Raw genomic sequence first — 27,186 nt, forward strand, 5'->3', positions numbered from 1 at the left:
TTACTTTGAACATTTATCGTTTCCTTTTCCCACTGTGAGCAACTAGCATCGTTTCAAATGAAAGAACATTGTGGATGCTAGTCTCACCTTGGCCAACTAGGCACAGGACATCTTCAAAGAGCTATTGGAAGCAAATGTGCTATTAAAGTGGAACTGACAGCATTTTCTGACAAGCGAGCACTAAAATATGGTTATTTTCCTACTTTCATAGAATGTTTGGAAACTATGTAGAGTAAGGCATTTGTGAAAATTCTAGAGCAATATATAGTGGGGAAAGCAGCCCTGCATTTGGACAATTAATAGACACTGCAGTAAATAAAACCTCATTAAAAACGTGTCTGTCCTGTCCAGAACTGGATTCTACACAGTAGGCCTATATGCAAATAAGCCATTTGCCACATGGACCTGACATCTTTCACTTTGAACTGGACTGTGTGTTTACAGGCAGTAGCAACAGCGTGACTTTAAACCATTAGAAAGCATTCGCCAAAAGCCACAAAATACACCTGAAAATGGATTTCTTCAAATATGTAAACACCACGCGAGTCCTCTTACATTTGTGAACTTTACAGTCCTATTGATCAAAACAACCAAGAACAGGTAGATTATCCCTCCCTAAAATCAACAACTAATGCTAGCCAGAGCTAGATGATTTCAAATCTAACAAGGCAAGCATAGATAAACCCTCTCAAACATTTCCAGCTTGTAGTTGGCCCTCAAAATGGCACTGAAACAATGGAGAATAAGTAGCCTGCTAACCCTTCTGCAGCTTGCCTGCCAATGCATGCTTGTCTCAATCTACGTTTTGACAACTGAATGGGAACTGCCTGCCCGCCCATTTGATTGATGCCAAATACATTTGATTGACAACTAAGAGATCTGCATGCTGTGTGTAACGGTCGTTCAAGTTCAGCATAGCTAGCCAAGCGATGCACATCTCTTGCTAGCTAACCAAATTCATCTTTAGCTGTTGCCACCGAAAAATGACAGCCTCCCAGCAGCTAGCTCATTTGGCTCAGTGTTTTTAGCTTGCTAAATAAATAGCTACATAAATAGATTCGCTAGCCTATTAGCCACGTTATGACTGACTTGTGATCATTGCCCTTGCTAGTTTGATTGTAGTGATGGGTCGTTAGCTCGAACATAACTTTTTGGTGAACATCGGGAACCGAATTGCATTGTTGAAAGAGACGTTCATTTGGCTTCCTGATTTGCATACTGCTACTATACAAATACTATGCATACATTCGGGTCCACACTCATTTTTGCAGTGCTTAAACTAATAACAATCTAATAAATTTGGCCAGGTAAAAATGTATTTGAATCCGAATTTCCCGATCTGATATAATGGTAGCCTACTTTTTGGGCTTGACATTGGAGATTGGTTCTAGGTGGTTCTAAAAATCATGGTTCAAGGTCCATTTTTATGCAGTTGGAACAAAGAGCCGTTTCAGAGCCAAATGAGCCAGCTCTTTTAAGTGAACGGAGACAAATTAGCCAACTCACAGAAAATACTCTGAATGTCCATCACTATTGTATTGACATCCCGAGTTTAAATTATATTTGTCAATATTTTGGACAAAATATTGAGTCATTAAAACTGAAACAGTGCATCCCGAACGGAGGCAGCAAACAATATACCAGGACAGCTGTGATTTACAACCTGATAGCAATATGTTTTGGAATACCATGAAATGCATTGGTGAATTATATGAATCATGCATTGAACTGCATCCATCTATTCTGCCAACAATGTCTTACTCTACGTCATGGAATATTTTGTCAAATAGAACCTATTTTAAAAACCTCTTATAAAGTTGGTTTTGTAGCATGAACTGGGAATGTGATATTTATACTGATATTATGATTGTCTGTTTGTTTCATATCTGCAAAATAGTTAAAGTGCTGTGAGTTCCACTTTAAACTAAAAGGCTTATGGTAAATTCTCTACTTAAGCATATTTTGGTTTTACATATCGACCAATTCATATAAAACGTTGAAAGTCCTTCAAACAATCTTCCCATTTTCTCTTGCCTATGAAAAAAACAATGAAAAAGGGGTTAAACAATGTGAATTTTTAAATAAGTGTAAGTAAGTACATTATTGTTTTTACTCAATGGTAGGCATACAGTACTTATTTTTGCACAAGTGGTTGGTAATGCACCATGCTACAGTGGTGAAGAGCTGGAATCTGAATATGCATTGTCTCTAAGCTATTTTAAATCCACTTGAACACTACAGAAGAGCATAGTGAATACACTCATGCAGCAATCAAATATCCACATTTTGCAGCCCTGATGAATCACACACTTCTCTCTCTATCCATCCAGTTTCTTTCTCTCATTTGCTCCCTCTCTCAGTCCAGACTACAATGCAGATGAGTCATCCATCCATCCATCCATCCATCCATCCATCCATCCATCCATCCATCCATCCATCCATCCATACTGACCTTGTCAGTGCTGGTGGTGTGGGTTGGGTGAGTCTCTCCTGACTCCAGCCTCAGAACAGACAGACTAGAGTCAATCAGTTCCTCTGTGAAGGGAACCCATTTTTTTTTTTTAAACGTTACATCATAGTGATAGCTATTCACTGTACCTATTTGACAGGGAGCATCCATGAACAGAACCATTGCCTACCTGTATTTCTGTTGCTATTGCTCTTAGCGTGTTCTAAAGGCTGGACAGCATTCTCCTGTGGAGGGGCAGCGTCTTTGACATTGCTGTGTGATGTGGGAAAAACAGGGGTAGGCACACTGTCATGGCCGCTTTCAGTACACTCTGTTTTGGAGGAATCGGGAAGCTCAGAGCTCTCCTGCCCCGGTGTCTGCCCATCCGATGAGCTTTGTGCCTGGACAGCTTCAGCAGGTTTATTACCCTGGTCCAGGGCATTACCAGCATCCTTCTGAGGGCCCTCGGGGGCCTGCTTTGGCTCCTCCACCTCATGGCTGTTTTTGCTGGGGGAGGACACTTTTAAAGTGCTGGCTCCCTTGGTTTCTGAGCGGGCAGAGTTCTGGGCTCCCGTACTGGGCTTCTCGTAGGCCCCGGGCCCCTTGATGAGCTCCACCGAGAAGCGGACCTTCTTCTCTGCAGCTCGAGGGGACGATTCCTCAGCCTTCTGTCTGGGTGTACCCTCTGAGGTGTCGGCTTGGTCCAGGGCAGGACTGACGGGTCCACTCACCTCCTCGGTCTTCACCACATCCGGCGTCAGGAAAGACTCAATTTTGAGGTAAACATATTTGACCTCTGGAGTTTCTGCAGTGGAGTCGTCTACGTCAGGCCCAACCAAAGCATCAAGCTCTTCTAAGAATTCCTCCAAACTTGTCTCGGAGGCCTAAAGAACCAAAAACAAATTCCATTGGTAATATGAGCCCAAGCACAGCCCTTTTCATCAAAGCACAGAGCTATACAGAACAAAAATATAAAAACGCAACATACAATTTTAAAGATTTTACTGAGCTACAAAATGGCTTTATTACAGACAGAAATACTCCTCAGCGCACGTGGTCTACAGTTGTGAGGCCGGTTGGACGAACTGCCAAATTCTAAAACAACGTCGGAGGCAGCTTATAGTAGAGAAATGAACATTAAATTCTCTGGCAACAGCTCTGGTGGACATCCCTGCAGTCAACATGCCAATTGCACACACCGTCAAAACATCTGTGGCATTGTGTTGTGTGACAAAACTGAACTTTTAAAGTGGCCTTTTAGTATCCCCAGCACAAGGTGCACCTGTGTAATGATCATGTGTTAATCAGCTTCTTGATATGCCACACCTGTCAGGTGGAGCGATTATCTTGGCAAAGGAAAAATGCTCGCCAACAGGGATGTAAACTAATTTGTGCACAAAATGTAAGAGAAATAAGCTTTTTGTGCATATGGAACCTTTGTGATTTTATTTTTTCCCGCTCATGAAACATGGGACTAACACTTTACAGTATATGTTGCGTTTATATTTTGTTCAGTGTACATCAAAGCAAAGTATTCAGTTTAAACCCCACCTGCAAATCATCCCCATCCTCGCTGGCATCCCATCTGAAAGGTTAAAAGGTTTATGATTAGAAGCATTCAGAATGAGTGGTCTATGTACTTCAGTATCCTGGTAAAAAGAATGCTTTGGCACTTAGAAAAATACACAGAAAAAACACTTTATTTTTGTTCTGTATGGTATCACAGAGAGAAATATAGCGTGAGTGAGACAAGAAGGAAATGGAGAAGGATGATAGGTCCTCTTACACACTTGTGTGTTTAATCATCGTCTCTGCACATCCTGAGAGATGCTCTAGGCTGGTCTCAGCAGTTCTCTTCACACGCTGCTCTTTTCCCATTTGCACCAGCAGCAAAGCCTAATAACAGGCAACTGAGGCCAGGGACCACTGTCTGGAGAGACCTGACTGCTCTTTCCCATGGCTAGCTCAATCTCAGAGAACTGCACAGCCACCAACACCTGCCTCTCAAGCACTGCTAACAGACTAAAAGCATTCTAGCCTCACGAATGGCTACAGTATAAAACGCTGGAACAGTTGGCTTTTTAAAATAAAACAGTGTGAAAAAGTGAATGTTTTTTATCATTTGACAAATGTTGTGCTGTTTTGTGTGTTTTGTGTGTTTTGCATACAGCCAGGCTACTGTATGTATGTGGTTTCCTTCTAAACACGGGCTGCGACTACAATTTAAATCTGCTGCTACTCACCTCCTGGCCCTCCCAGTCAGCCGATCCTTGCCCTTGGCTTTACTGCTGACCACTGGCACTTTTTTAACCCCCTTGTCTCTGCCCCGTGGTTGCTGAACTGTCGATACAAACAAGAGAAACATCAGAATAGTTCATCCATCAGTAAGTAGCACGTACTTAGAACTTCAACAGTGATGTTGAACTGATTCAGCTGCTGGTGCACAGTTTTTCAGCATTCCAACTCACTCCGTGACTCAGCATTTGATTTGGGGTAACCTCTCCTTGCATTTCTTCCTCCTTGAAATGAAACAAGTTCAACAATTAATGGGTATCACTTGATTACGGTCTGACTATTCCTCAGCGTTTGAGTTGACAAGAATGTTTCCAATTTATTCCAGAGTGAATTTCTCACCTCTATCTGGAGGCCCCTGTACTCTCTCCTCAGGAGATTTATCTGAAAACCTAAATAGAGACATTTCGTTTACAGTAAAAGAACTAAAACCAAACACACAGCCAGGATGTTCCATCAACAGAAGAACTGCCAGATAATGAAGCCATGGTTTTGGTGTTAAAAAGTAAACAGGCAAACTCTTTCATGCCAGGGTTCATGAAGGGTCCCATGCATTTGGACATTCTTGAATATCCGTATTGTTCCACTAACCTAACAATTTACTGCCATATTAATTTCCCTGTATCATTATGTTCTGAGCTCAGAGATAGACTGACACATTGTACAAAGATGAGTATGGTATCTTGAAGTCATGCTTCTACACTCCTCATTCATTGAGAACATCTAAGCTGCTGAATCAAAAAAATAATTTTCTTGCTCTATTTAGTCTCTGGGGCCTTTTTTAAACCATGCCAAAAAAGGAAAGGCATCCCAACCCCAGCTAAAAATAGTCTCCTGTTCTCTCCTCTCTTTAAAGTTAGATGCTTCTTTCTTCTAAACAGTACTTTTATTTATCCAGCCACTGAGCCACTCACAGCACATCAGCTGTGTTTGAAACCTAACAAACAACAGAAAAAGAAGGGGGTGTTCATTTTTCTTTTCCTGGTAGTAAGGATGACACTGTCTGAAAGGATAGTGCCTCAATACATAGCCAAATAGTGGGTTTCAAAATCAAATAATGTAGGTTATACACTATATACAAAAGTATGTAGACACCCCTTGAAATTAGTGGATTCGGCTATTTCAGCCACGTTACTGACAGGTGTATAAAATTGAGCACACATCCATGCAATCTCCATAGACAAACATTGACAGAAGAATGGCCTTATGAAGAGCTCACTGACTTTCAACGTGGCACCCTCAAAGGATGCCACCTTTCCAACAAGTCAGTTCGTCAAATGTCCACCCTGCTAGAGCTGCCCTGGTCAACTGTAAGTGCTGTTATTGTGAAGTGGAAATGTCTAAGAACAACAACGGCTCAGCCGCAAAGTGATAGGCCACACAAACTCACAGAACGGGACGCCGAGTGCTGAAGCTCGTAAAAATCGTCTGTCCTCGGTTGCTCACCACCGAGTTCCAAACTGCCACTGGAAGCAACGTCAGCACAAGAACTGTTCGTTAGGAGCTTCATGAAATGGGTTTCCATGGCCAAGCAGCAGCACAAAAGCCTAAGATCACCATGCGCAATGCCAAGCGTCGGCTGGAGTGGTGTAAAGCTCGCCGCCATTGGACTCTGGAACAGTGGAAACTCGTTCTCTGGAGTGATGAATCACACTTCATCTGGCAGTCTGATAGACAAATCTGGGTTTGACGGATGCCAGGAGAACGCTACCTGCCCGAATGCATAGTGCCAATTTTAACATTTGTTTAAATTTGCTCAATCCTTCTCCAACCAATCTCCTGATTCTGCCTCCTCAATCCTCCTCTTCTCCCTTTCTGCATCCTTTGACTCTCTATGTCCCCTATCCTCCCCTCCTGCTCCGTGGCTTGACGACTCATTGCGAGCTCACAGAACAGGGCTCCGGGCAGCCGAGCGGAAATGGAGGAAAACTAGCCTCCCTGCGGACCTGGCATCTTTTCACTCCCTCTCCACATTTTCTTCCTCTGTTTCTGCTGCTAAAGCCACTTTCTACCACTCTAAATTCCAAGCATCTGCCTCTAACCCTAGGAAGCTCTTTGCCGCCACCTTCTCCTCCCTCCTGAATCCTCCTCCCCCTCCTCCTCCCTCTCTGCGGATGACTTCGTCAACCATTTTGAAAAGAAGGTTGACGACATCCAATCCTCGTTTGTTAAGTCAAAAAGACACCGCTGGTCCTGCTCACATTGCCCTACCCTATGCTTTGACCTCTTTCTCCCCTCTCTCTCCAGATGAAATCTTGCGACTTGAACCTGCCCGCTTGACCCTACCCCCTCCTCTCTTCTCCAGACCATTTCCGGAGACCTTCTCCCTTACCTCACCCCGCTCATCAACTCATCCTTGACCGCTGGCTACGTCCCTTCCGTCTTCAAGAGAGCGAGAGTTGCACCCCTTCTCAAAAAACCTACACTCGATCCCTTCGATGTCAACAACTACAGACCAGTATCCCTTCTTTCTTTTCCAAAACTCTTAAGCGTGCCGTCCTTGGCCAGCTCTCTTGCCATCTCTCTCTCAGAATGACCTTCTTGATCCAAATCAGTCAGGTTTCAAGACTGGCCATTCAACTGAGACTGCTCTTCTGTGTCACGGAGGCTCTCCGCACTGCTAAAGCTAACTCTCGCTCCTCTGCTCTCATCCTTCTAGACCTATCTGCTGCCTTTGATACTGTGAACCATCAGATCCTCCTCTCCACCCTCTCCGAGTTGGGCATCTCCGGCGCGGCTCACACTTGGATTGCGTCCTACCTGACAGGTCGCTCCTACCAGGTGGCGTGGCGAGAATCCGTCTCCGCACCACGTGCTCTCACCACTGGTGTCCCCCAGGGCTCAATTCTAGGCCCTCTCCTATTCTCGCTATACACCAAGTCACTTGGCGCTGTCATATCCTCACATGGTCTCTCCTATCATTGCTACGCAGACAACACACAATTAATCTTCTCCTTTCCCCCTTCTGGACAAACTCCCTATTAAGCCTAAACTGGCCTAGGTTTATCAAGATGTGTACCAAAGTTGAGTCAGTAAGGTCAACTCTACTTCTCCCTGATTCCATCACATTGCCTTTCAGCTTATTACAAACCACAGGTCAACTTCTAGTGGAAGCGGCCAATGTCTAAAATAGCTAACCAAGGGAGATGGAGGTTAGAGTACTAGGGAGAAGGTAGTTTGAGTACTACATGATAAATATCTTAAGAGGGCATCTTTTCCCTTTCAAGGTCTAACAAAGCCTTTTTCTAAGAACGGCTCACAAACTAAGGTGATCCAATAAAGATGTTACCACAGAAAACAAAACACATTTTTGCCAGGTCATCCCTCTTCCCTCTAATAGCATTATATGCCAGTCTCCAATTTGCTGTGAATTGTTATTACGGTCTTGTGACTTGTTTGGATTAAGTCTTGTGACAGTGTGAAATCAGTATCATGGGACGAGGCACGGGCAGGGCCACCACATCTGGGGCAACAGGGCACCGACCTCCAGGATTAGTTTTATAGTAATCTCATGCTGTTCAGTATTCTAAAAATGTTGCCATGAGGCTGAGAGAAAATGTTGCCGTTTAAAAGCAGATTCACTGCTATTCTACACATTCTGCCATGAGGCTGAGAGGAAATAGCAGTTTTAAAGCAAATTTCCTGCAATTATAAACATTTTGCCATACCTTATGACATGTTCATATGCTGTCTGGGGGGGCCCCACCAACCAAAAATATATCATTATTTTGGGTTGGAGGCTGGGGCCCCAGGACATAAAATGTGGGTTGTGTTAATACCTACAAACAATTGACATCTTCCATCAGCCTAATTCAACATACTGAAAGTACCTTAGAGAGTCACAACAGGAACAAGCCTATTAGTTCATTACCAGTAATTTGATAAAGGGCCATAGCCATGAGAATAAAAACGTCACAGTATTGCTTTCCCTGTTTTTACCACCGTCTTCTCCACAGACATCATTCTGCGCTTCCTTAGAGAACAGTCAATGGCTATGTATAGAAGTAGACAAAAAGTAGAGAAGAGAGAGAGAGACTGGGCTACTTCCTCTATTGAACAACGAGGTAACAGAGCAGGTAATCTGCTCGATGAGTGAGAGTTCATGTGTTAGTTACATTACAATGAAAAAAGCATGGTCTATATTGCATGGTAAGACATGACATGTGTGGTAGTTCGCTGCAAGCTGAAGTTGATATGTGACAACAAAAAGACCAGAAGACGAGCACATACAGAAGAGTACACTCATTTTTAATCGTAACATGACTTTATAATCAAATGAAAAATGAGCACTTAAACATGCATCAAGCAAATGGAACAGCCAAACATGAAGAAACTGAAATTATTGACAATGCAAACTAAAGCGAAGTGCAAAGCAGCCAGGAATGGGAGGAGTGGGCTTACATATTCTCTGTTTTGTCCATGTCCCATGCCCGCCTCCACTGGCCATTGGCATTTCTGTGGCGGGCCACACGCTCCCGGTCGATCTGCTCACGCTCCTTCTTCCAGCGCAGGTACTCCTGCTGCTCCTCATTGGACGTGGGGATGGTAAGGTCTGTGTCGCCCGCCAGGCCTGGCCCCTCAGACTTCTGCAAGGAGAACACAAGTACCAGTCATAGTTTAGTGCCAGTGGTGAAAACCGTGAAAGGCTAGAGGTTGCTTTCAACAAACTATGTGAGACAATAGCAATAAAAAGGTCAAAATAACAGCCAACAATCAGCTGGCCTTGGGTTGGTGAAGCCTCTGTGCAGTCCAGAAGATCAGAGGAACATCAGGGGTCTGGGGGAGAACAGAACAAGTGCTCCTGGTTCTTACAAGAGGACATGTATGTAGACTGGATGGGCTTTTATCACATCACTGGGACTAGTCACCAGATAACAGTCCCAGATAACTACACTGTCTGCAGGCTTTCATCCAAGTTATTATCTTGTTTCACTCATTATCCTTCCCATTGAGATTCATCCTCTCTGTCCTGTGTTGGTTGTGGAATTCTGTAGTGTGATGATAGTGGTAATGTTTCCACGGATGACCAAACCACTGGACTGCTACTAATATGCAGTGGCGTGTATTCATAGTTGCCAAGGGAGGCCAGACTTCCCCAGAAAATAAGAAACATATATTTTATATATCTTTCGTCTCTCTGCGTTTCATAATATTCCTTCCATTCGCAAGAGGCTGAATGTATCTCACTGGAGAAAGCATCCGAGCGAGCGAAACAGCACCCCTCTGTCTCTGTAGGCCATCCATCTGATGCTGTCTGCTCAAAAAGATTATGACATTGTTGCTGCCACTAGCATTGAATGCAAGGATAGCCAGTGAGCATTTGGCCTCCCTTGATAAAAAATAAAATAGCCAATCAGCATCGAGCTAAACTGAGTGAGCTCAACTGTGAATGGTCCTGGGGCACCAAAAAACAAAAAAATAATAAATAAATAAATTATATATATATATATATATATATATATATATATATATATATATATATATATATATATATATATATATATATATATATATATATATATATATAATTTATTTATTATTTTTTTGTTTTTTGGTGCCCCAGGACCATTCACAGTTGAGCTCACTCAGTTTAGCTCGATGCTGATTGGCTATTTTATTTTATATATATATATATATATATCAAGGGAAGCACGTTTGGATTTGGCTTCACTCCAACCACATCGCATTGAGAGCATACAGTACATAATTGACAGAAACTCATTGTGCTGTCCTCCGGTGGCTAGCTAGCTAGCTAAAATTGTCCCTTTCCTAAATTAGCCATGGGTGGAGATAGGGATTTGGACTTTACTTAATTCTGCGTACTGGCCAATGATTATAACGGCGATTCTGATCCAACCATTAATTCATTCATACATACTCTTGGCCTGAGAGGGTGGAAGTTCAATATGTAGCTAGATGTAGAAGGCTAATGTTAACTAGCTAACGTTGCCCATGAAAGGAAGTTAGGCTAGCGAGCAAGCATTTTAACTAGGTAGCCTAGCGAGCAAGCATTTTAACTAGGTAGCCTAGCGAGCAAGCATTTTAACTAGGTAGCCTAGCGAGCAAGCATTTTAACTAGGTAGCCTAGGACAACAAAAAATGAAAGCATGTGCTATATGACAGAGTGATTGACTTTCATCAACATGAAAGGAGGATGACATTTCTCTAGGGTGAGTCAAAATGTTTTTTTCTACTTGCACGAACACACAAACTATGGACATCCACATCATATTTAGCTTACGTTGATTGGACTAAATAGTTTTTGGTATCTTTTAGTTGTCACTGTATTAGACTAAGCAGAGGTGATTTGATGTTGTTGAAATGTTGAAGTTGATGGTGCTGGAACAGTGGAGGCAGATCCTGTTTTCTTTGCGACTTGCAGTAACTCTCCGTGGTTCCAAATCAATAGTTGTTTAGTGGCTCGAACATGACGGAAATATTAACTTGCTTGACTGTTTGTTACATGCAATATGCTTAGTGGACTTCACCGGACTGATGTTGCGATGAAACAAAGGTGGTTGAATTTATTCTGCCACTGTTTTCTTATTTTGGTCTCAGCCTTAGGCCTATATATCACGGTGGCAAGGTATATGAACTAACAGGTTATAGAGCAAACAACGCAATTATCACAACACATAGGTTGGAATACGGCTTGGCTTCCCCAGTGATTTTACACACACCACTACCATGAGCGCCAGAAGTGGAAAGTAATGAATTACATTAAGCTCTGAGAAATGCCCTTCACAACATCCACATGGCACCAAAGATGCATCTCAAATATCAATGAACTCTGCCTTAAGGGAGGTTAGATGCTTGGCAAAAGAAGGGAGAAGAACAAGGCTGGTTGTTGTCATTGCTAAGAGTGTGTGCAGGCCAGAGGACATCATGATGATCGGTGAAGATAGACACAATAACATAGCTCCCACTGTACAAACCAATGTGTGGTCTGTGGAGGGTTTTTACGACCGAACCAGGAGACAGACAGACAGGGAGAGCGAGCAGAGACAGGGAGAGCGAGCAGAGACAGGGAGAGCGAGCAGAGACAGGGAGAGCGAGCAGAGACAGGGAGAGCGAGCAGAGACAGGGAGAGCGAGCAGAGACAGGGAGAGCGAGCAGAGACAGGGAGAGCGAGCAGAGACAGGGCACTAGGGGCAGACAGAGGTGATGTTTTCCTCAAAGGTATGGACCAATCAGAGACAGGTAAACATGTGGCTCTCCTGCAGGTGGTATCGGGAACGTGGCATCCGTGATCATCCTCTCCTCTGTCTCTTCTCCACCAGTCCTGGAGGACGCGGGGGCCACAGGGGACAGCACGCCTCACATGTTCTAACAGGCCGGCCCCCGCTGGCTCCACCAGCCGCACCACTAATTAGCTCTTTCAATTTCCTGCCTCTGCAGGCGCTCTCTCCCAGGGTTACAGGGGCCAGGGAGGAGCCCAGGGGAGAACGACCGCCCCTCTCATTGAAGCCACAAAGGTCAAGGCCAACCGCGGTACTGCAGTCATTGTTTTCAGAAAACAGTATCCCTCATTATTGTGAATGGGAAAAAGTAAATCTTCGTGTAAATAAAATAAGAAAATCTAAGACAATCATGGTACCAATAATTGCTTCTATTACACCAGATTTATGTCCCTGAACCACTTATTTAAAAATCACAAATAAGTTATGGATAATTCAGTTGCTAATGGCAGCCTGCAGTACCCCAGTCGGCCTTCAACGAGATACTCAATGAGAGGGGGCAGCACTGAGCTGTCAGAGAGGAAGAGGCGAAGCAAGAGGGTCCACTCCCATCAAAATCTGTCCATGAGGGAATACAGCGATTCTGCTTATCAGTCTGCTTCATAAGCAGACCATCTGCCTTCCCGCCTTTGGTACAACGACTCACATTGTACACTGTATCTCTGGGTAAGTCGACATAAATCTCTCCCATGAGAGGCCATCTTACCAAAGCTAAAACCAACTTCCTGAGCTTCTAATGCGCCAATGATTCTTAGGAACGCATGGTGTGACGTCAGACGGCTTTGGGGTGGAGGGTACTTGTGTTTTGGAAAAGAGGCAGTCTATCGTCACCTCAGAAGACAGGGACTGTGGTCACAGAGGAATTCCCCCCCCCCCCCCGAGGGCCAATAGGAAGGGGTCTGGTCTCTTACCTGGTAGTAAGGCTCACACTCTGACAGCCAGTGACGCTCCTCTGTCACACCCTTTCCCTGCCCCCCTTCATCCTGAGAGAGAACGAGAGAAAGAAAGAACGAGAGAAAGAGAACGAGAGAGAGAACGAGAGAGAAAGAGCGAAAGAAAGAAAGTTATCAAATGATGTATTCCTGTCCTCAGCAGGACAACAATTCATGCAGACTTTCAGAGAGCAACACTGCCCCCAAGTGGACACAGTATCAAAGTATTTTTCACAGCCAACACCCTATGAATAGTCAGATCCCTCCTGAGCAGCAGCAGCAGTACCTCAAACCTATCTTACCCAATCTTTTTTCTATGACTTTTCATATATGCTATTTATAGTCTTAACACAGCACCATTTTCTTCCCAGTATCCATTCACTACAACGTTTCTATTGCCAACCTTCCACCACTGAATAAGGCCCTAGACCAGGGATCATCAACTAAATTCAGCCTCGGGCCAATTTCTTCTTGAGCAGATAGTCAGGGAGCCGTAACATAATTACAAATCATTTGTAGACTGCAAATTGACCGCAAGAAGCCCAAACAGATATATTTGACAATCATTTCAAACCTTGCTTCCATTTGTATAGAATCACATCTACCTATTATGCATGGGAATACTTTGGAACAGATTTCCAAGATTACAATCACTTAGTGCTGATTTGCTGGTGATTTTACAGACTTCCGTCCAACAACAAAAAACCCTGCCAGTTGGAGAACCCTGCCAGTTGGAGAACCCTGCCCGAGACTGCAGGTTCTACTAGCAAACATCTCCAGAACAGTGAGAGACACTGATAGAGGTACTGGGAATTCTGGAACAAGTCAGGGAGACTGTCTGAGGAGTGATTTAGAATACCTTCAGAGTCACACCACTGAGCCTGGGATTTTGTTCCCCTGTGTGCGCACACACACACACACACAAGATCCCTCGCCCTCTCCCTCTTACAGCTCTCCCTCTTTCCTCCCCATCTCACACTCTTTCATCTCCCCTCTCCTTCACCCTTCCTTGGCATGCTGCACACTCGGTCCTGTCAGTGGCATAATGAGCCCATTCAGAACAAAAAGCAGCCAAATGTTAATTTGATTAAATCATTCTTTCATGATGGTGGGAATGAGGAAACAATGTGGAGGAGGAGAGCATACTCTCCGTGGCTCAGGGGAGAAAGGAAGTAGCACGTCAGATTCTCTTCTCCCCTCCTTACCCCTCCCTATCCCCAGGGCCTGTAGTGATCGTACCGCCCTGAGGCACTACCTATCACCCTCATATTTTCCTACTGATACTCCAGCCGTCATCCTTTCCCAGAGACTCCCAGTCCTCCTCACCCTCCACCAGGAATGCTTCCTGTCTTCCCATCCTCCCCCTTTCTCATCCTGTCTCAGGGACACTCCCATCCCTCCTCCTGTTCTGTCTCCGGGGTACAGTAGCTACCCCACCCTCCACGATGGAGAATAATCTAATCTGGAGAGACACAGAAGACCAGAGGAAGACTGGGCAGGGCACAGTGGACCATAGAATCAGCTGTGGATCAGTAGGGGCTATGCTGCTGCAGTAAGAGTGTTGGCTGTCTGAGGAGAGCATAGGGGGAGATTGCTCTGCAGAACAAGAGGTGAACAACATTATATAAGTAGGGTCCAAACAGAAGTGGACCTGGGAGAAAGGCTTAGTTTTCCACGGCTGAAGTGGCTCAAACACTGGCCATAGTTCAAACGCTAATTCAGTGAGCATGACATGACTAGGAGCGTCAGACCAGATAGATACAGGCCAGAAACACAGCCAAGGAACATCCTGTTCACCCTGTAAATGTGTCACGTTAAAATGCTGGAACTGGCTCTAGCAGCCTGTAAACACAGGGTAGGGTTCCAGATCATTCTAGGGCCTCCGTCTGTCCTGTCCCAGACCACGCTACAACGTTGTACATCTATCCTCTCCTCCTGCAGCACTGATCTCTGTTCACAGAGCCCGCCTGACTGAGTTTCACATTTCAGTGTTGGAGGATCAACCGTCTGTGATGTGCATCAGCGCGTTGATTGGGCCAATGTGCGTGTGTGTTGATGTGAGTGTGTTGATGTGAGTGCCAGACCACAGCCAGAGCACTAGCAGCTGTTCCAGAGACTCTGTGTGCCCAAGGGCTCGAAATCAGAAACCGTATGGCAGCAGCCGGCAGTACTGTGTGTGTGTGTGTGTGTGAGTGTGTGTGTGCGCAGAGCTTCTATGAAACAACCTGCATCAGGCAGTTCATTAAAACTCTTCCATCTAGAAGTATTTATAAAAACAGCCATATCACTGCATCATAACTCATTAAGTAATAAAGCTAAAGGTACCACTACAAGGCAGGATGTTAGGGATTTCAAATACAGTGACTCAACAAGGAGCATCGTAATTATCCTTACATTTTCATTAAAATAAGCAAGCTATAATTAAACAATGGCTCCTAAAAAGCTAAATAAAAGAAAGAAAAACACTAAAAGACCTTGGAGGAAATACACACACAAACCATTTTCTGAGCTATTTTCCAAGTTATTCACTGCAGTCATTCTCAACAGCCAGCCCAGTGTGAGCGAGCGTAATGAAAGCCCTGGATCAGCTAGATAAATACTTCTCCCTACAGTCTCATTATGGCCATAACAACCAGGCCACTGTAGAGACAGAGGGACTAACAAGCTGTATGTCTGCTGAGCGCTCTCAGCTCTGTCTGAATACAGCAGCTACATCCCACCAGGGCTGCTTGAGGGGCTCTGCTACGGCCCTCCAGATCAGACCTCTGTGGAAAAAAAGACACCATATACCATCGAATGGGATATTTGCATGTTTTAACACCTGTATGTGAACGGAGGGCTCTCAGACGTGACTACAGTAGCTACTCCAGCCACTCTAGTCATAGACTGTTCCCTCTGCTACCGTACGGCAAGCGGTACCGGAGTGCCAAGTCCAGGTCCAAGAGGCTTCTAAACAGCTTCGACCCCCAAGCCATAAGACTCCTGAACATCTAATCAAATCAAATGGCTACCCAGACTATTTGCATTGCCCCCCCCCCCCCCCTTTTACAATGCTGCTACTCTCTGTTATTATCTATGCATAGTCACTTTAAGAACTCTACCTACATGTACATATTACCTCGACTAACCGGTGCCCCCGTATATAGTCTCGCTATTGTTATTTTACTGCTGCTCTTTAATTACTTGTTACTTTTTGTATTTAAAAAAAAAAACAATTCTTAAAACTGCATTGTTGGTTAAGGGCTTGTAAGTAAGCGTTTCACTGTAATGTCTACACCTGTTGTATTCGGCACGTGACAAATACAATTTGATTTGATTTACTAGCTACACCCCAGCAGGACTGACTAGCTCCAGGCCAGACCAGTGTGACAGAACAGTTCCCAGTCCCGCCCCCAAACCAATCACCACCCCTTGGGCCCTCCCCCTGTCCAACAGCCTTTGTGCTTCTTCACAGGAGGGGAGGGGCCTGCCGACATGTCTGACAACTGTAAAACAAGACAGCATTGTACTGGAGAACAGACACGAGACTGGAGGGTGGCTTAATTAACAACAAGGTACAGAGCAGGGGAGGATGTGGAGGCAATATAAACTAGCCAAAGTCTTGATAGTGTAAAAAGTGCAGTCACCGCTATATTTTCTAATAAAAAGCAGGCTGGTTTTCTCCAGGACTCTCTGTTTAGAGTGTGCAGCAGCACTACACTTATACTCCAATGTCTCAAGTTAGGATTCGGCCCAACGTGTGTATGCACTGCTGACCTGTGGTCCTGTGTCCTTCTTTGCTGTGTTAGTGTGCTGGTGTTTTCCTCTGCCTGCTGATTCCACAAGGTGCTGGTACAAGCCATCCTCGGTAGGGCTCTTCACAGTCAGCAGACTGGGGGGACCTGGCCTTCTCTCCAGTCTCTCACTCACCACCCGCTTACCCTGGGATCAAACAAACAGGGATCATCCTTCACATCAATATGGATCATTTACATGGGGTTAGGAGTTTCTCCTGACCAAATGACTTGATCAGGAAGAACTCCTGGTCCTAAACATCATTCAATGGCAATATTTGACCACACAACTTAATAATTCCCCTACCGTCTCTCAGACACCTGTCATGTTGTTTACCTTTGTGTTGCCAGCCATGGTGACCAGTAGCTGCTTCCTCCTGCCGCGTCCTGAGCCCAGCAGGTTCCCCTCCACCTCCCTCTCCCCAAGGTCCTGGACCCCCTTTGGGGTGGGAGAACCACCCGCGCCTGGTTTGGTCATCACAACACGAGGCTCCTGCTCAATAGCAAAGTGAACATGACAGTGTAAATCACTGAATTGGGATAATACATCTCTTGCTGATAACATTCACTGAGTGTACTAAACATTAGGAACACCTTCCTATTATTGAGTCGCACCCCTTTTGCCTTCAGAACAGCCTCAATTCATCGGACTCTACAAAGTGTCGAAAGCGTTCCACAGGGATTCTGGTCTTTGTTCACTCCAATGCTTCCCACAGTTATGTCATATTGGCTGGATGGTCTTTAAGCGGTGGGCCAATCTTGATACATGCGTTGTAGTTCTTTACACACAAACCCGTGCGCCTGGCATCTACTACCGTACCCCCGTTCAACAGCACTTAAACCTTCTGTCTTACCCATTCACCCTCTGAATGGCACACATACACAATCCATGTCTCAAAATCCTTACTAAACCTGTCTCCTCCCCATCATCTACACTGATTGAAGTGGATTTAACAAGTGACATCAATAAGGGATCACACCTTTCACCTGAATTCACCTGGTCAGTCCATGTCATGGGAAGATCAATGTGTTTTGTACACTCAGTGTATATTTATGGATAAGGTGGGTCTTTCATCAAGATGGACAGGTAATTATATTGGTAAGAATATTCATATTTCAGAAGTGTTCTGACACGTAAAAGCATCTCTGAAGGGAGACAGGGCCACTCACAGTGGTAGACTTGTTGATGGTGATGGTTAAGTCCCCTGCGTTGCCCTTGGGGCTCTGCAGTGCCACTCCTTCCTCCTCCGCTCTCTTTTTGTCCTCCTCTACCTCCTACATGGAATGAAACAGAACACGAAACCCAGAACCACCAAATGAACATGATATTAGTCCTCAGCGAACCCTGTAAAAGTCTTCACTCCATACAAGGCTAGTTGTTAGAGAGACTTACATTATCTAAGGTTTCCAATGCCACTTGCCATTTTGTTAGGGATATGATGATGATTAAACCATTTCAGAAAGACGCCAGGTCTTTGTCAAGCTCAATCCCTCCTAGTTTTAAAAATGGCGTCCTTCTGTTTTCAGAGTAAGAACAGTAGAATACCAACTCACCTGGTACCTCTTCATGAGGGCTTCATTCTTCCTGCGGAGAGCCTCAATCTTTTTATCCAGCTCCACGTCCTTCTGCTCCTTCTTCAGCATGACGTCACTGGAGGTCTGGAGAGGAGAGACGCACAACGCTCAGCTAATCAGAACTGTACAATCTTGTGCTACTTGTCAGTGGCTACAGTCACTACAGTAAACAGTCTACTATCCTGGACATGCTATGCTTGATGGGCATTCAGAATGATGAACTCGCAGCAAAAGCAGGCCAACAAAAGACTGTTCTCTCTGCTACTGCACGGTAAGCGGTACCGGAGCGCCAAGTCTAGGTCCAAGAGGCTTCTAAACAGCTTCTACCACCAAGCCATAAGACTCCTGAACATCTAATCAAATGGCTACCCAGACTATTTGCATTGCCTGCCTGCCCCCCCCTCCCGCCCAACTACTATCCAATAAAAGCCACATTGACATTATCCCACCCCTGGTTAGCCACTATTGGCTTAAAAGGCCAACGTAACACAATATCTGCCAATTAATTTCCAGCAATATTGCCCCTCTGTTTGGTGCGTACAGTTGTCCATCAGTCAGTATGTAGCCAATTAGCAATGTTAATGATACCCGGCATCTTGTGGGTAGACTGTCTTTCCCCAAAAACCTTGTCAATTAAATGTAAACGGCAAAGTTGGCTTCCCAGACAGAACTATTTCATGATTAATTTGGACATTGTTTTGCAGCAGTAAGCCTTACTGCAGAAACATTGTAAATCGACACATTCCTCTCTTGCTAGGTGCGCAATTAGGGGAATTAGACTCATAAATCGAGATTTGCCTATTGACATGGACTCAGAACATCATTTTTAGTTGTTTCTCTATGAATAATTGTAATATTGAGAGTAAAAAACTTCCAATCCAGGAAAAAAACAGAGAAAACAGATTTCTGGAAAATACTAAATATAATTTTATGGGGCCTGTCATGCCCATTGCTGTTTATTAACCATTACCAGAAAACACATCTCTTACAATAGAAAAAGACCCCGTGAAGAGTTACAGGGTAGAGAAGACAAGAATGTGCCTATTTTAAAGCTAAAACAAATAAGCTCGCAATATGTTGAGAGCCCTGCATTACAGAAGGCAGCTAGGCCTAACAGCTGGTGTGTTGACAAACATTACAGAAGGCAGCTAGGCCTAACAGCTGGTGTGTTGACAAACATTACAGAAGGCAGCTAGGCCTAACAGCTGGTGTGTTGACAAACATTACAGAAGGCAGCTAGGCCTAACAGCTGGTGTGTTGACAAACACTTTTTTTTTTATGTATCCAGGGCACAAAACCCAGTGATGGGGAATCTAATCTAAAATACAATCTGATTAAACTTTGGTTCTTCCCCTTCTGATCATAAGAGTTCTTGTAGCGGTCTCTAATGACATTACTTTAAATGGCTGCAGCGTGGGCTGAAGGGCACATGCATGACAGGCCAGAGGGAGCAGAGTACATGTAAAGTAACGCAGGACTCTCTGTTTTACTATAGAGAAAAGACTAATCTGACTGTATACATGATACGATGGAAAGAGAAGTAGCCTACGATACTACGCTCAATGAAAAATCCAATTTGGGAGCCGCAAACAGAAAGCAGACGTGCTTACGGCTAACTGTACAAAACAACAGATTTGATCTCATCTTCTGATTATTTTATCTGTTAAGATTGCAGCATGGTGATTCCATGTGGGTCCTTTAGATGGAACTCCAGCGGTGTCTGTGCTGTACTGACACCTGTGTATGATGAGTAAAACTTAGACTTTGGAACACGTTTTCAAAAGGCAAATGGATGCCCTGAGCAGAGCTAGTGATGTAGCATTGAATAACACTTGTTTCCTCTCCAGGCGTAGTGAACGCCCACAACACTCAACAGCCCTTCACAGTTCTCAGAGGAAAATGTCAGATCGCATTGGCTCTGTACTCCGCACTGTGAGACGCAACTCCCAAAGTTCACTAGATCCTTTCATATAAGCCGAGCACTCATGAGGTGACTAAACCTTGAGCTCCAACAATACATACAAAGGCTCATGCACACACTCAAACAAGCACTGTGTGTGCTGTCAATTAAGGATGCTTAAAATTCAACCTGCCAGCATGAAATAAATGCAATTCCACTTTGTCATTCCCCTGTCATCTGTGTAATGGGTTTATCATTAGGAGTACTGTATACAGCAAATAATGCTAATGGTGAGTCTAAAAAAAATTATCCAACCAACAAGTGAAGTGGCCATAACAAAACTAGACTCAGGCCTTCTCAAATCTATTCATACACTTACTTGACATCAGAGGTAGTATGACAACAATCCTAACCCGAAACCATAAAACATTTACACCTTTCAACCCTGTGCTGTACAATTCCCCCTATAAAAAGGAGCTACTGCATACCTTGCAGACAGCCTGACTGTCACAGACAGAGAAAGGCAGGAGGTGGCACTCACTGCAAAGCTGCCTGCCTGCCTGCCTGCCTGCCTGCCAGTCACCCGTCGTCGCCACAGTGACGACAAAAGAGAATCCTGGCTGCTCAATGTGACATTCCGCTCAGTGCAGAACAATGAGTCACAGCGTAGCCTACACAACACAGCATTTGTACAGGATCCTTCCATGCCGTTCCACTGCCATTGCACTGTCACTGCCCTGGAGGCAAATAATGGCTGCCAGACTCCTGGCGCAGATGGTAGGAGATTTTGGAGGAGGGGCGTTGGTCAGACGTCTTATTTTTTTAATTGACTGAAGAAAAGAATATCGTATTATTTGAAGCTCCATGTTAAAAATGACCAACGTTCACATTAATCATGAACCTAAAAAAAAAAAAATGCAGGTTGAATATGGCACATTCATCAGCCATGGCATTTTAATGGACATACTGACCATTTTTAAATCAGTTTGCTTCCAGTGCAGCATAGCCAATAGCAATGATTCACAGACAGCCCAATAGGAACATTAGCAAGAGAGCTTTAAAAAGGTGCAATATGCAGAAATCGCTCCGCCATTTCCTGGTTGCTAAAAGTCTAATAGTTTACCTAAATGTGACAAAACAAGCAGTCATTGTGCAGAGAATCATTGTACCATCTAAACCTCTGTGAAAAATATTTTCCATAATCAAATACATTGTATTTTCAGCTGGTGTACAACACCGAAAGTAAAAAGAAAAAAAAAGAACGAAAAGCATAGAAATAGCGCACATAGAACAGATCTACCGCTTCTTAGGCTTGCTTTCAATGAGAATGACAGATCTATAAATCAAATTGCGATGTGAATTTGGTCAGGCCGACCCCCAAAAAAATGACATACAGCAGCTTAACGGGACAAGATTGGATTTTATTCTATCTAAAGCTTTTGAAAACAGTGAGATAGAAGTTGGGACTCACAGAGAGGCGGTGGGAAGTGCCAACTGCTTTAGAGCTTCTAGTTGTCAGGGTATCCAAACACAACAGGCCATGATCACACACCAGGAATAGGACAGCGAGGGAAAAGAACACCACCAGCTCTCACGCAGGCAAATGGCGGCTCATGAGAATAGCCAGCTAAAGTATCAAAGTGAGCGAGAGAGACACCACACGTTGAAAACGTGAGGGGGACGTGGATTTACCCTTCAGGGTTTGAGGTACCTCTTTTCTCTCTCTCGGATTCCCCGTCACTGTGATCGCCTGTGAAGGGGGCGGGTCCTTAGCATACGGTAGCTGGCTAAGCCCCACACACGTAAACACACAGGCTGTGGGACTGCCAGCTGATGGCACCCATGCCCAGGCAGGGAGGCCTGCAGAACTGAGGCTGGCAGAGCTTTTCGCCTTAATCCCTACCCACCCAGCGACCCCAGCATCTACTGGAGGACCAGGGTGGAGAACAGAGCCAGCACATCTGACTGAAGCACTACATTTACTTACAGCTACAACCTCTAGCTGGAGAGAGCAGGGAGAAAGTAGAGACTAGCCTGTAGCAGGAGACAACGAGAGTAAGGAGAGAAAGAACTAGAGATGCGAGAACTAGAGCGAGAGAGCGAGAGAGAGAGAAAATGCACTCACAGGTCTCTCCATGTCAGCATTGAAACCTGGGCTGGGTCCAAACGCGAAGCAGCAGCCGAAGCGGCAGAGTCCGCGATCATGCCTTGATTACAATGAACCAAGTTGGGCGGACAGCCAAGACATCTAACAAATGCACAGAGCGCCCCTGTTAATGGATTTTACAGCGCCTGCCCGCTTGCTCTCGCACTCACCCTCTCTCCATCCTTCCCACTCTCACACACATGCTCTTGCACTCTCCATTTCTCTCTCTCACTCTCTGGGGCACTTGCTCTCAGTTAAAATTACCCTTTTCCCTCCTCCCCCTGTCCTCTGCTCAAAACACAATGGTTAAATACTGCCCCCCTCCCAATACATGCACTCAACCCTCTGAATTTAAAGGGAAACGGGAGATTATTTTAAGTTAGTGTTACCAAACACATGCTGTCTTCCTGAGCATGATGCAGCCCCTCAAATACTAATAACAGCAGTCCAGTCAGTGTTATATTTGCAGCCACTGTCAATGTTATTCCAAACATGTCCCAGCCAATAATGAGATGCATGTATTTGATTGTTAGAACAATCCCCCTACCATCTCTTTAACAGCTGGTTTGCGTGCGAGTGCCCAGGCAGGGTATGGGTTGGATGGGGGGTTGCCTGTAGGATTTCCCACGACTCCTTCTGCAGTCAGACAAATGCCAGACTGCTCAGGTGGCAGCAGGGAAATCAAAATGCTGTGACTTGCAGTCAGTCGCTAAGTTTTCCCACAGTGCTTCAGACACACAGCTTCTTTGATAGAGTAGGGCAATTCCACGGTAACGGAACTACACTGAGACTCAGTTTTTTCAATTTAAAATGTATGCCAAACAAAAAACATTTATTTAAAAGTTTAACAAACTATGCACAATGACTACGTTTAACAATTTCCACTGAAAAAAATTACAAAAACACAATTAAGTGGAAGAACTGTGCAGATGCAAACTTTGGTAAAAGAATTACAGTAAAATCTCCCTCAGTTTGTGACCACGTTTCCCCCTCAAAAATATCTGCTCCGAATTCAAAGATGTCGGCAGAAAGAATGGAGTGTCACATGACGACATCTTCATCTTGAAAAAAAATCTATTTTGGTTATTGAACTACAGTAAGTGAAGTGGATTTACACCCGGTAACAGAATGACATCATGGGTGCATGATCTGTAGTACACAGAAATGCATAATTATGGGTATGAATGTCATTCTCCATATGTTTCACAAGTTTGGACGTCACAGTGCACCAGACGTGCACCACAGTCGAGTTCAGAACAGTATAGTGGAGTAAAGTAATAAAGTAGAGTACATTATACTCTAGTGTGCTCTACTGTACAGTATTGTACTGAACTATACGTACTTTTTTTACTGTCCTGTGCTATCCAAACTTGTGAAACATACGTCTATGATAAATCCAGTCCATCTGTGGATGTTGAAATCAAGGCCAGGGTGGACTGACCAAATTTAAACTACGTTTCGACGTCCGGTGTCAGTCGGTGCACAGTGGCTGAGGGTGCTGGTTACAGTAAATGGAAGGAAAGGGGGCTCATGGGTAGGTGTTGGTAAGCGCTGAGAGAGAGCCAGAGCGAGCGCCAGAGCGGGCGCCAGAGCGGGCGCCAGAGCGGGCGCCAGAGCGGGCGCCAGAGCGGGCGCCAGAGCGGGCGCCAGAGCGGGCGAGCGAACGCCAGAGACTCAGACTGTTTTAACACTCTTGGTTTGACCACCAGATGCCAGAAAGACAAAGAAAACAGCTATTAGCTGAACATGCCAGTGGAAGGGAGGACAGTAGCAGGTGACCCAACTGTGGTTTGTGAACATTAGGAGTTCCTATTGTAGCCAATTCAGTTGCAGTAATTCCGTTACAGATTTTTGGGTAATTCTGTTACCGATTTGGTATTTATTTAATTAATCTACCTTTACTGTAAACTCACCTTTAGTTCAAATTGCATTTAGTGTAATCAAACATACACCTAGAACATGCATGAATTTCAATACATGAGTTCCAAATGTTTCAAGGACATAGCTACAGATCGAACAAAGAGTCAGAACAAAGAGTCAGAACAAAGAGTCAGAACAAAGAGTCAGAACAAAGAGTCAGAACAAAGAGTCAGAACAAAGAGTCAGAACAAAGAGTCAGATGTTTCACCGGATGTATAAATCTGAAGCATCCGGTTGGAATTTCCACTCCCCACCAAATATGGTGAGGAGAGGAAGCCCAGTGGCCGACAGTGGGAGAGTATGGAACTGGGCTGACATTCTGCAGATTTCTCCTCGAGGAAAACGCCCGATCTCAATACAGTTTTCTGTTCCCCAAACTAAAATCTGTTACGAACAAAGTGCACTACGTTTTGTAGACGTGACCCCTTGCCAAAGCTTTAAAAAATGCCATTGTTTACAAGAAGTGCAAGGGCGAATTGAGTTATAGAGTGGTGAGGAGGAGTCTACTGTGTCCGGAAGCAACTTCACCATTACTTTTCTGGATTCAGGTTCACTCAAACATCGTTTTAAGCGTTGTTTTACTATTGACAGCTGCAGCTGATTTCGGGATTCTATACCGATCGATTTGCTCTCCTTAAATATTTGTCATTTGATGAAACAATTCAAACTGAATCGAATACATCCAACTTTTCGCAGCAAGCTCCTGATATCAGGTCATAAAAACTACAATTTCTGTCCTGAATTAGCCTAGTGCGCATGTGCGCCCAGTTATATCCTGTCCCGAGCTTGTTTTCCCCGTTTTTCCGTGGCTAAACTATGCTAGTTTTTGTCCTCATTGCCAAACTTCATAAATACTTCACCCTCAAATTATTTGTTTGGTTAAATAGTCATGACTGGTTCAAGCTATGTGTCGTAAACAACGGGGCGAGGGATATCATTGCTACTTAACGCGGACTCAAGTTCAGTTTTGAGATCCACCGTCGTCATTGGCGTAGAGTTAGATGGACGCTTCTGACGGTTCTTGGACCTGTGAACAGGCAGCCTCTCCCCACTTGGCTTGATGGGATATGTAGTGATTTAGCCTATTATTTCATTTGTTAACCTTTATTTAACTAGGCAAGTCAGTTAAGAACAAATTCTTATTTACAATGACGGCCTACCCCAGCCAAACCCGATTCAGCCAGATATGTACACAGTTTTGTACCCTTAACATTTTTGGAACTGACTTTCGTAATTGTTGAGTAAAATCATGACTTTATTAGAATATTGAGTTATCCAAGAATGCCACGAGAAAATAGCAACTCTACAGAGCTACAATGAATGGCAAATGTATTTTGTCCACAGCGGTCCTCCTCACCACTTCCCAAACAGAAATATGCAAATATGATAGAACCCGCCAATAGGATCTCGCTAGCTCGTGCGTGGCTCTGCCCACTTTGCTTCATTTGCTCCCATTGAAAACGGCACAGATGAACCAATATGGGTTATTTATAAATATTTTGGGCTAAACTTTCCAAAATAAAAATGTTCTCCGGCACTTGCCAGGTACCATCCATGATGAGGACAGTAGTCTATTCTTATTTGCTATAAATTAACTTTTGAAACATCATCATTCACATGTTCAAAAGACCTTGGATGTCCCTGACCTTGTACAGGCTGCATAGGCTCACTGAGATCCCATTGTAATTAACAGCAATAACCCAGGGAACAGTTGCAGCAGGCGAAGAAGACCAATAACACTCACGGCATAGTCACTGCAGTCTCTGCCCTCTGCCACGTATCCACTCTCATCGTGCAGGTGCTGGTATTCTATGCCCACCTCCACCTGTCCAACTGGTGAAAGTTGCCTGACTAAAGAGATGGCCACATACATTATAATTGCATTCCAATAACAGTAAGTGATTTGCAATGACACTCGGTTTTCATGCATAACCTGCATGCATGATGAATTGACACATTTTTACATGTAGATATTGGTTTAGGCTAACGTTGGCAAACTAGCTACCTGGAATGACACTGACAAGTGAGTTTTTTGATTTGGCGCTAAAAAAAAGAACAAACAAAATCCACTGCTGACCATGAAATCCTCAACGGATAGCAATTTGGCAAGCTAGTTTATTTAAAGAAAAAAAACGGGAGATATTAGATTGCTAGCTAGCTCTACCTGGGATGTAGCAAGCCATGTTGGATGGTGATTTTCCACGGTCGTCGAAGTAGAACACGTTGGTACTTGTCAAGCTAGCAATCTGCTAACACATAGGATAAATAGGAAGCAGCAGTGTGTATTTTTGGAAATGCACAAATTCATGAATACTTTGACATGTATGCCGAAAAAAAAATATTAAGGTATCATTATAGCGAAATTGTGCAGCCTCTGTGCAAATTGGAAAAAACATGTGGACGAGACGGCAATGGTGAATAATTACCCCTTTTAACCACTTGGCTACCTGCCGCCCAATGGTCCTTGCAGTTGTGACTTTTACCACCAGAGGGATAAACATCTCAAATTAGCTGTCTCATACATGTCCTATGAAATATATTCTAAAGGTAATACATTCGGGGTCTGTGCTACTAAATAATCTCTCAAATGCAGCTATTTATACAGCAATGGCGTGTTTGTACACAGATTACATTTTTGTTTTTTAATTCGGTTGAATAAAAAATGAAAAGAAAAAGCATGACAAAAGTTTATTGCACATGTCCATGTAAAAGTACAGTATAATAATATGGATCTATCTCATTGCTATGGAAACAAGTCTTCCACAATCTGGGGTGTTATGTCACACGATGAGTTGCTAAACAAACAATATGACAGAAAAGCAAAAAGCTGCTTAAATATTATCCATCCATGATACAGTAGCATATTTGTAAGACAAATTCACAAAGATCAAGATAACATATTAGCAATTATATATACATTTAGACAGCAGATACATGTTTTCTCTTATTTTTTTTAACAAA

The 27,186-nt window shown here is 44.1% G+C and overlaps 1 protein-coding gene across 1 annotated transcript; it reads right to left on the minus strand.

The window, feature by feature from the left end:
• On the minus strand, nucleotides 1-26,675 carry LOC115162400 (coiled-coil domain-containing protein 9B). The gene is made up of 16 exons (XM_029713670.1): nucleotides 26,652-26,675; nucleotides 26,390-26,471; nucleotides 25,970-26,076; nucleotides 18,239-18,343; nucleotides 17,855-17,959; nucleotides 17,022-17,177; nucleotides 16,668-16,832; nucleotides 12,891-12,962; nucleotides 9,143-9,327; nucleotides 5,084-5,133; nucleotides 4,918-4,968; nucleotides 4,693-4,789; nucleotides 4,001-4,034; nucleotides 2,640-3,333; nucleotides 2,453-2,535; nucleotides 1-2,034 (listed from the first exon to the last, which is right to left on the minus strand). The coding sequence occupies exons 2-16, from the start codon at nucleotides 26,406-26,408 to the stop codon at nucleotides 2,008-2,010; spliced, it is 1,950 nt and encodes a 649-aa protein (XP_029569530.1). The 5' UTR covers nucleotides 26,409-26,471; nucleotides 26,652-26,675; the 3' UTR covers nucleotides 1-2,007.
• Nucleotides 26,676-27,186: the final 511 nt, after the last annotated feature.

Source organism: Salmo trutta, chromosome 25 (assembly GCF_901001165.1).
Source record: "Salmo trutta chromosome 25, fSalTru1.1, whole genome shotgun sequence".
Classification (NCBI taxonomy): domain Eukaryota; kingdom Metazoa; phylum Chordata; class Actinopteri; order Salmoniformes; family Salmonidae; genus Salmo; species Salmo trutta.

What these genes read in the sequence shown, in the direction of transcription:
- LOC115162400 (XM_029713670.1), bottom strand. An exon ending in CCATCAACAAGTCTACCACT is followed by an intron (nt 17,178 to 17,854) that starts GTGAGTGGCCCT and finishes GCTATTGAGCAG; the next exon opens with GAGCCTCGTGTTGTGATGAC. An exon ending in AGGATGGGGATGATTTGCAG is followed by an intron (nt 3,334 to 4,000) that starts GTGGGGTTTAAA and finishes TTGGTTCTTTAG; the next exon opens with GCCTCCGAGACAAGTTTGGA.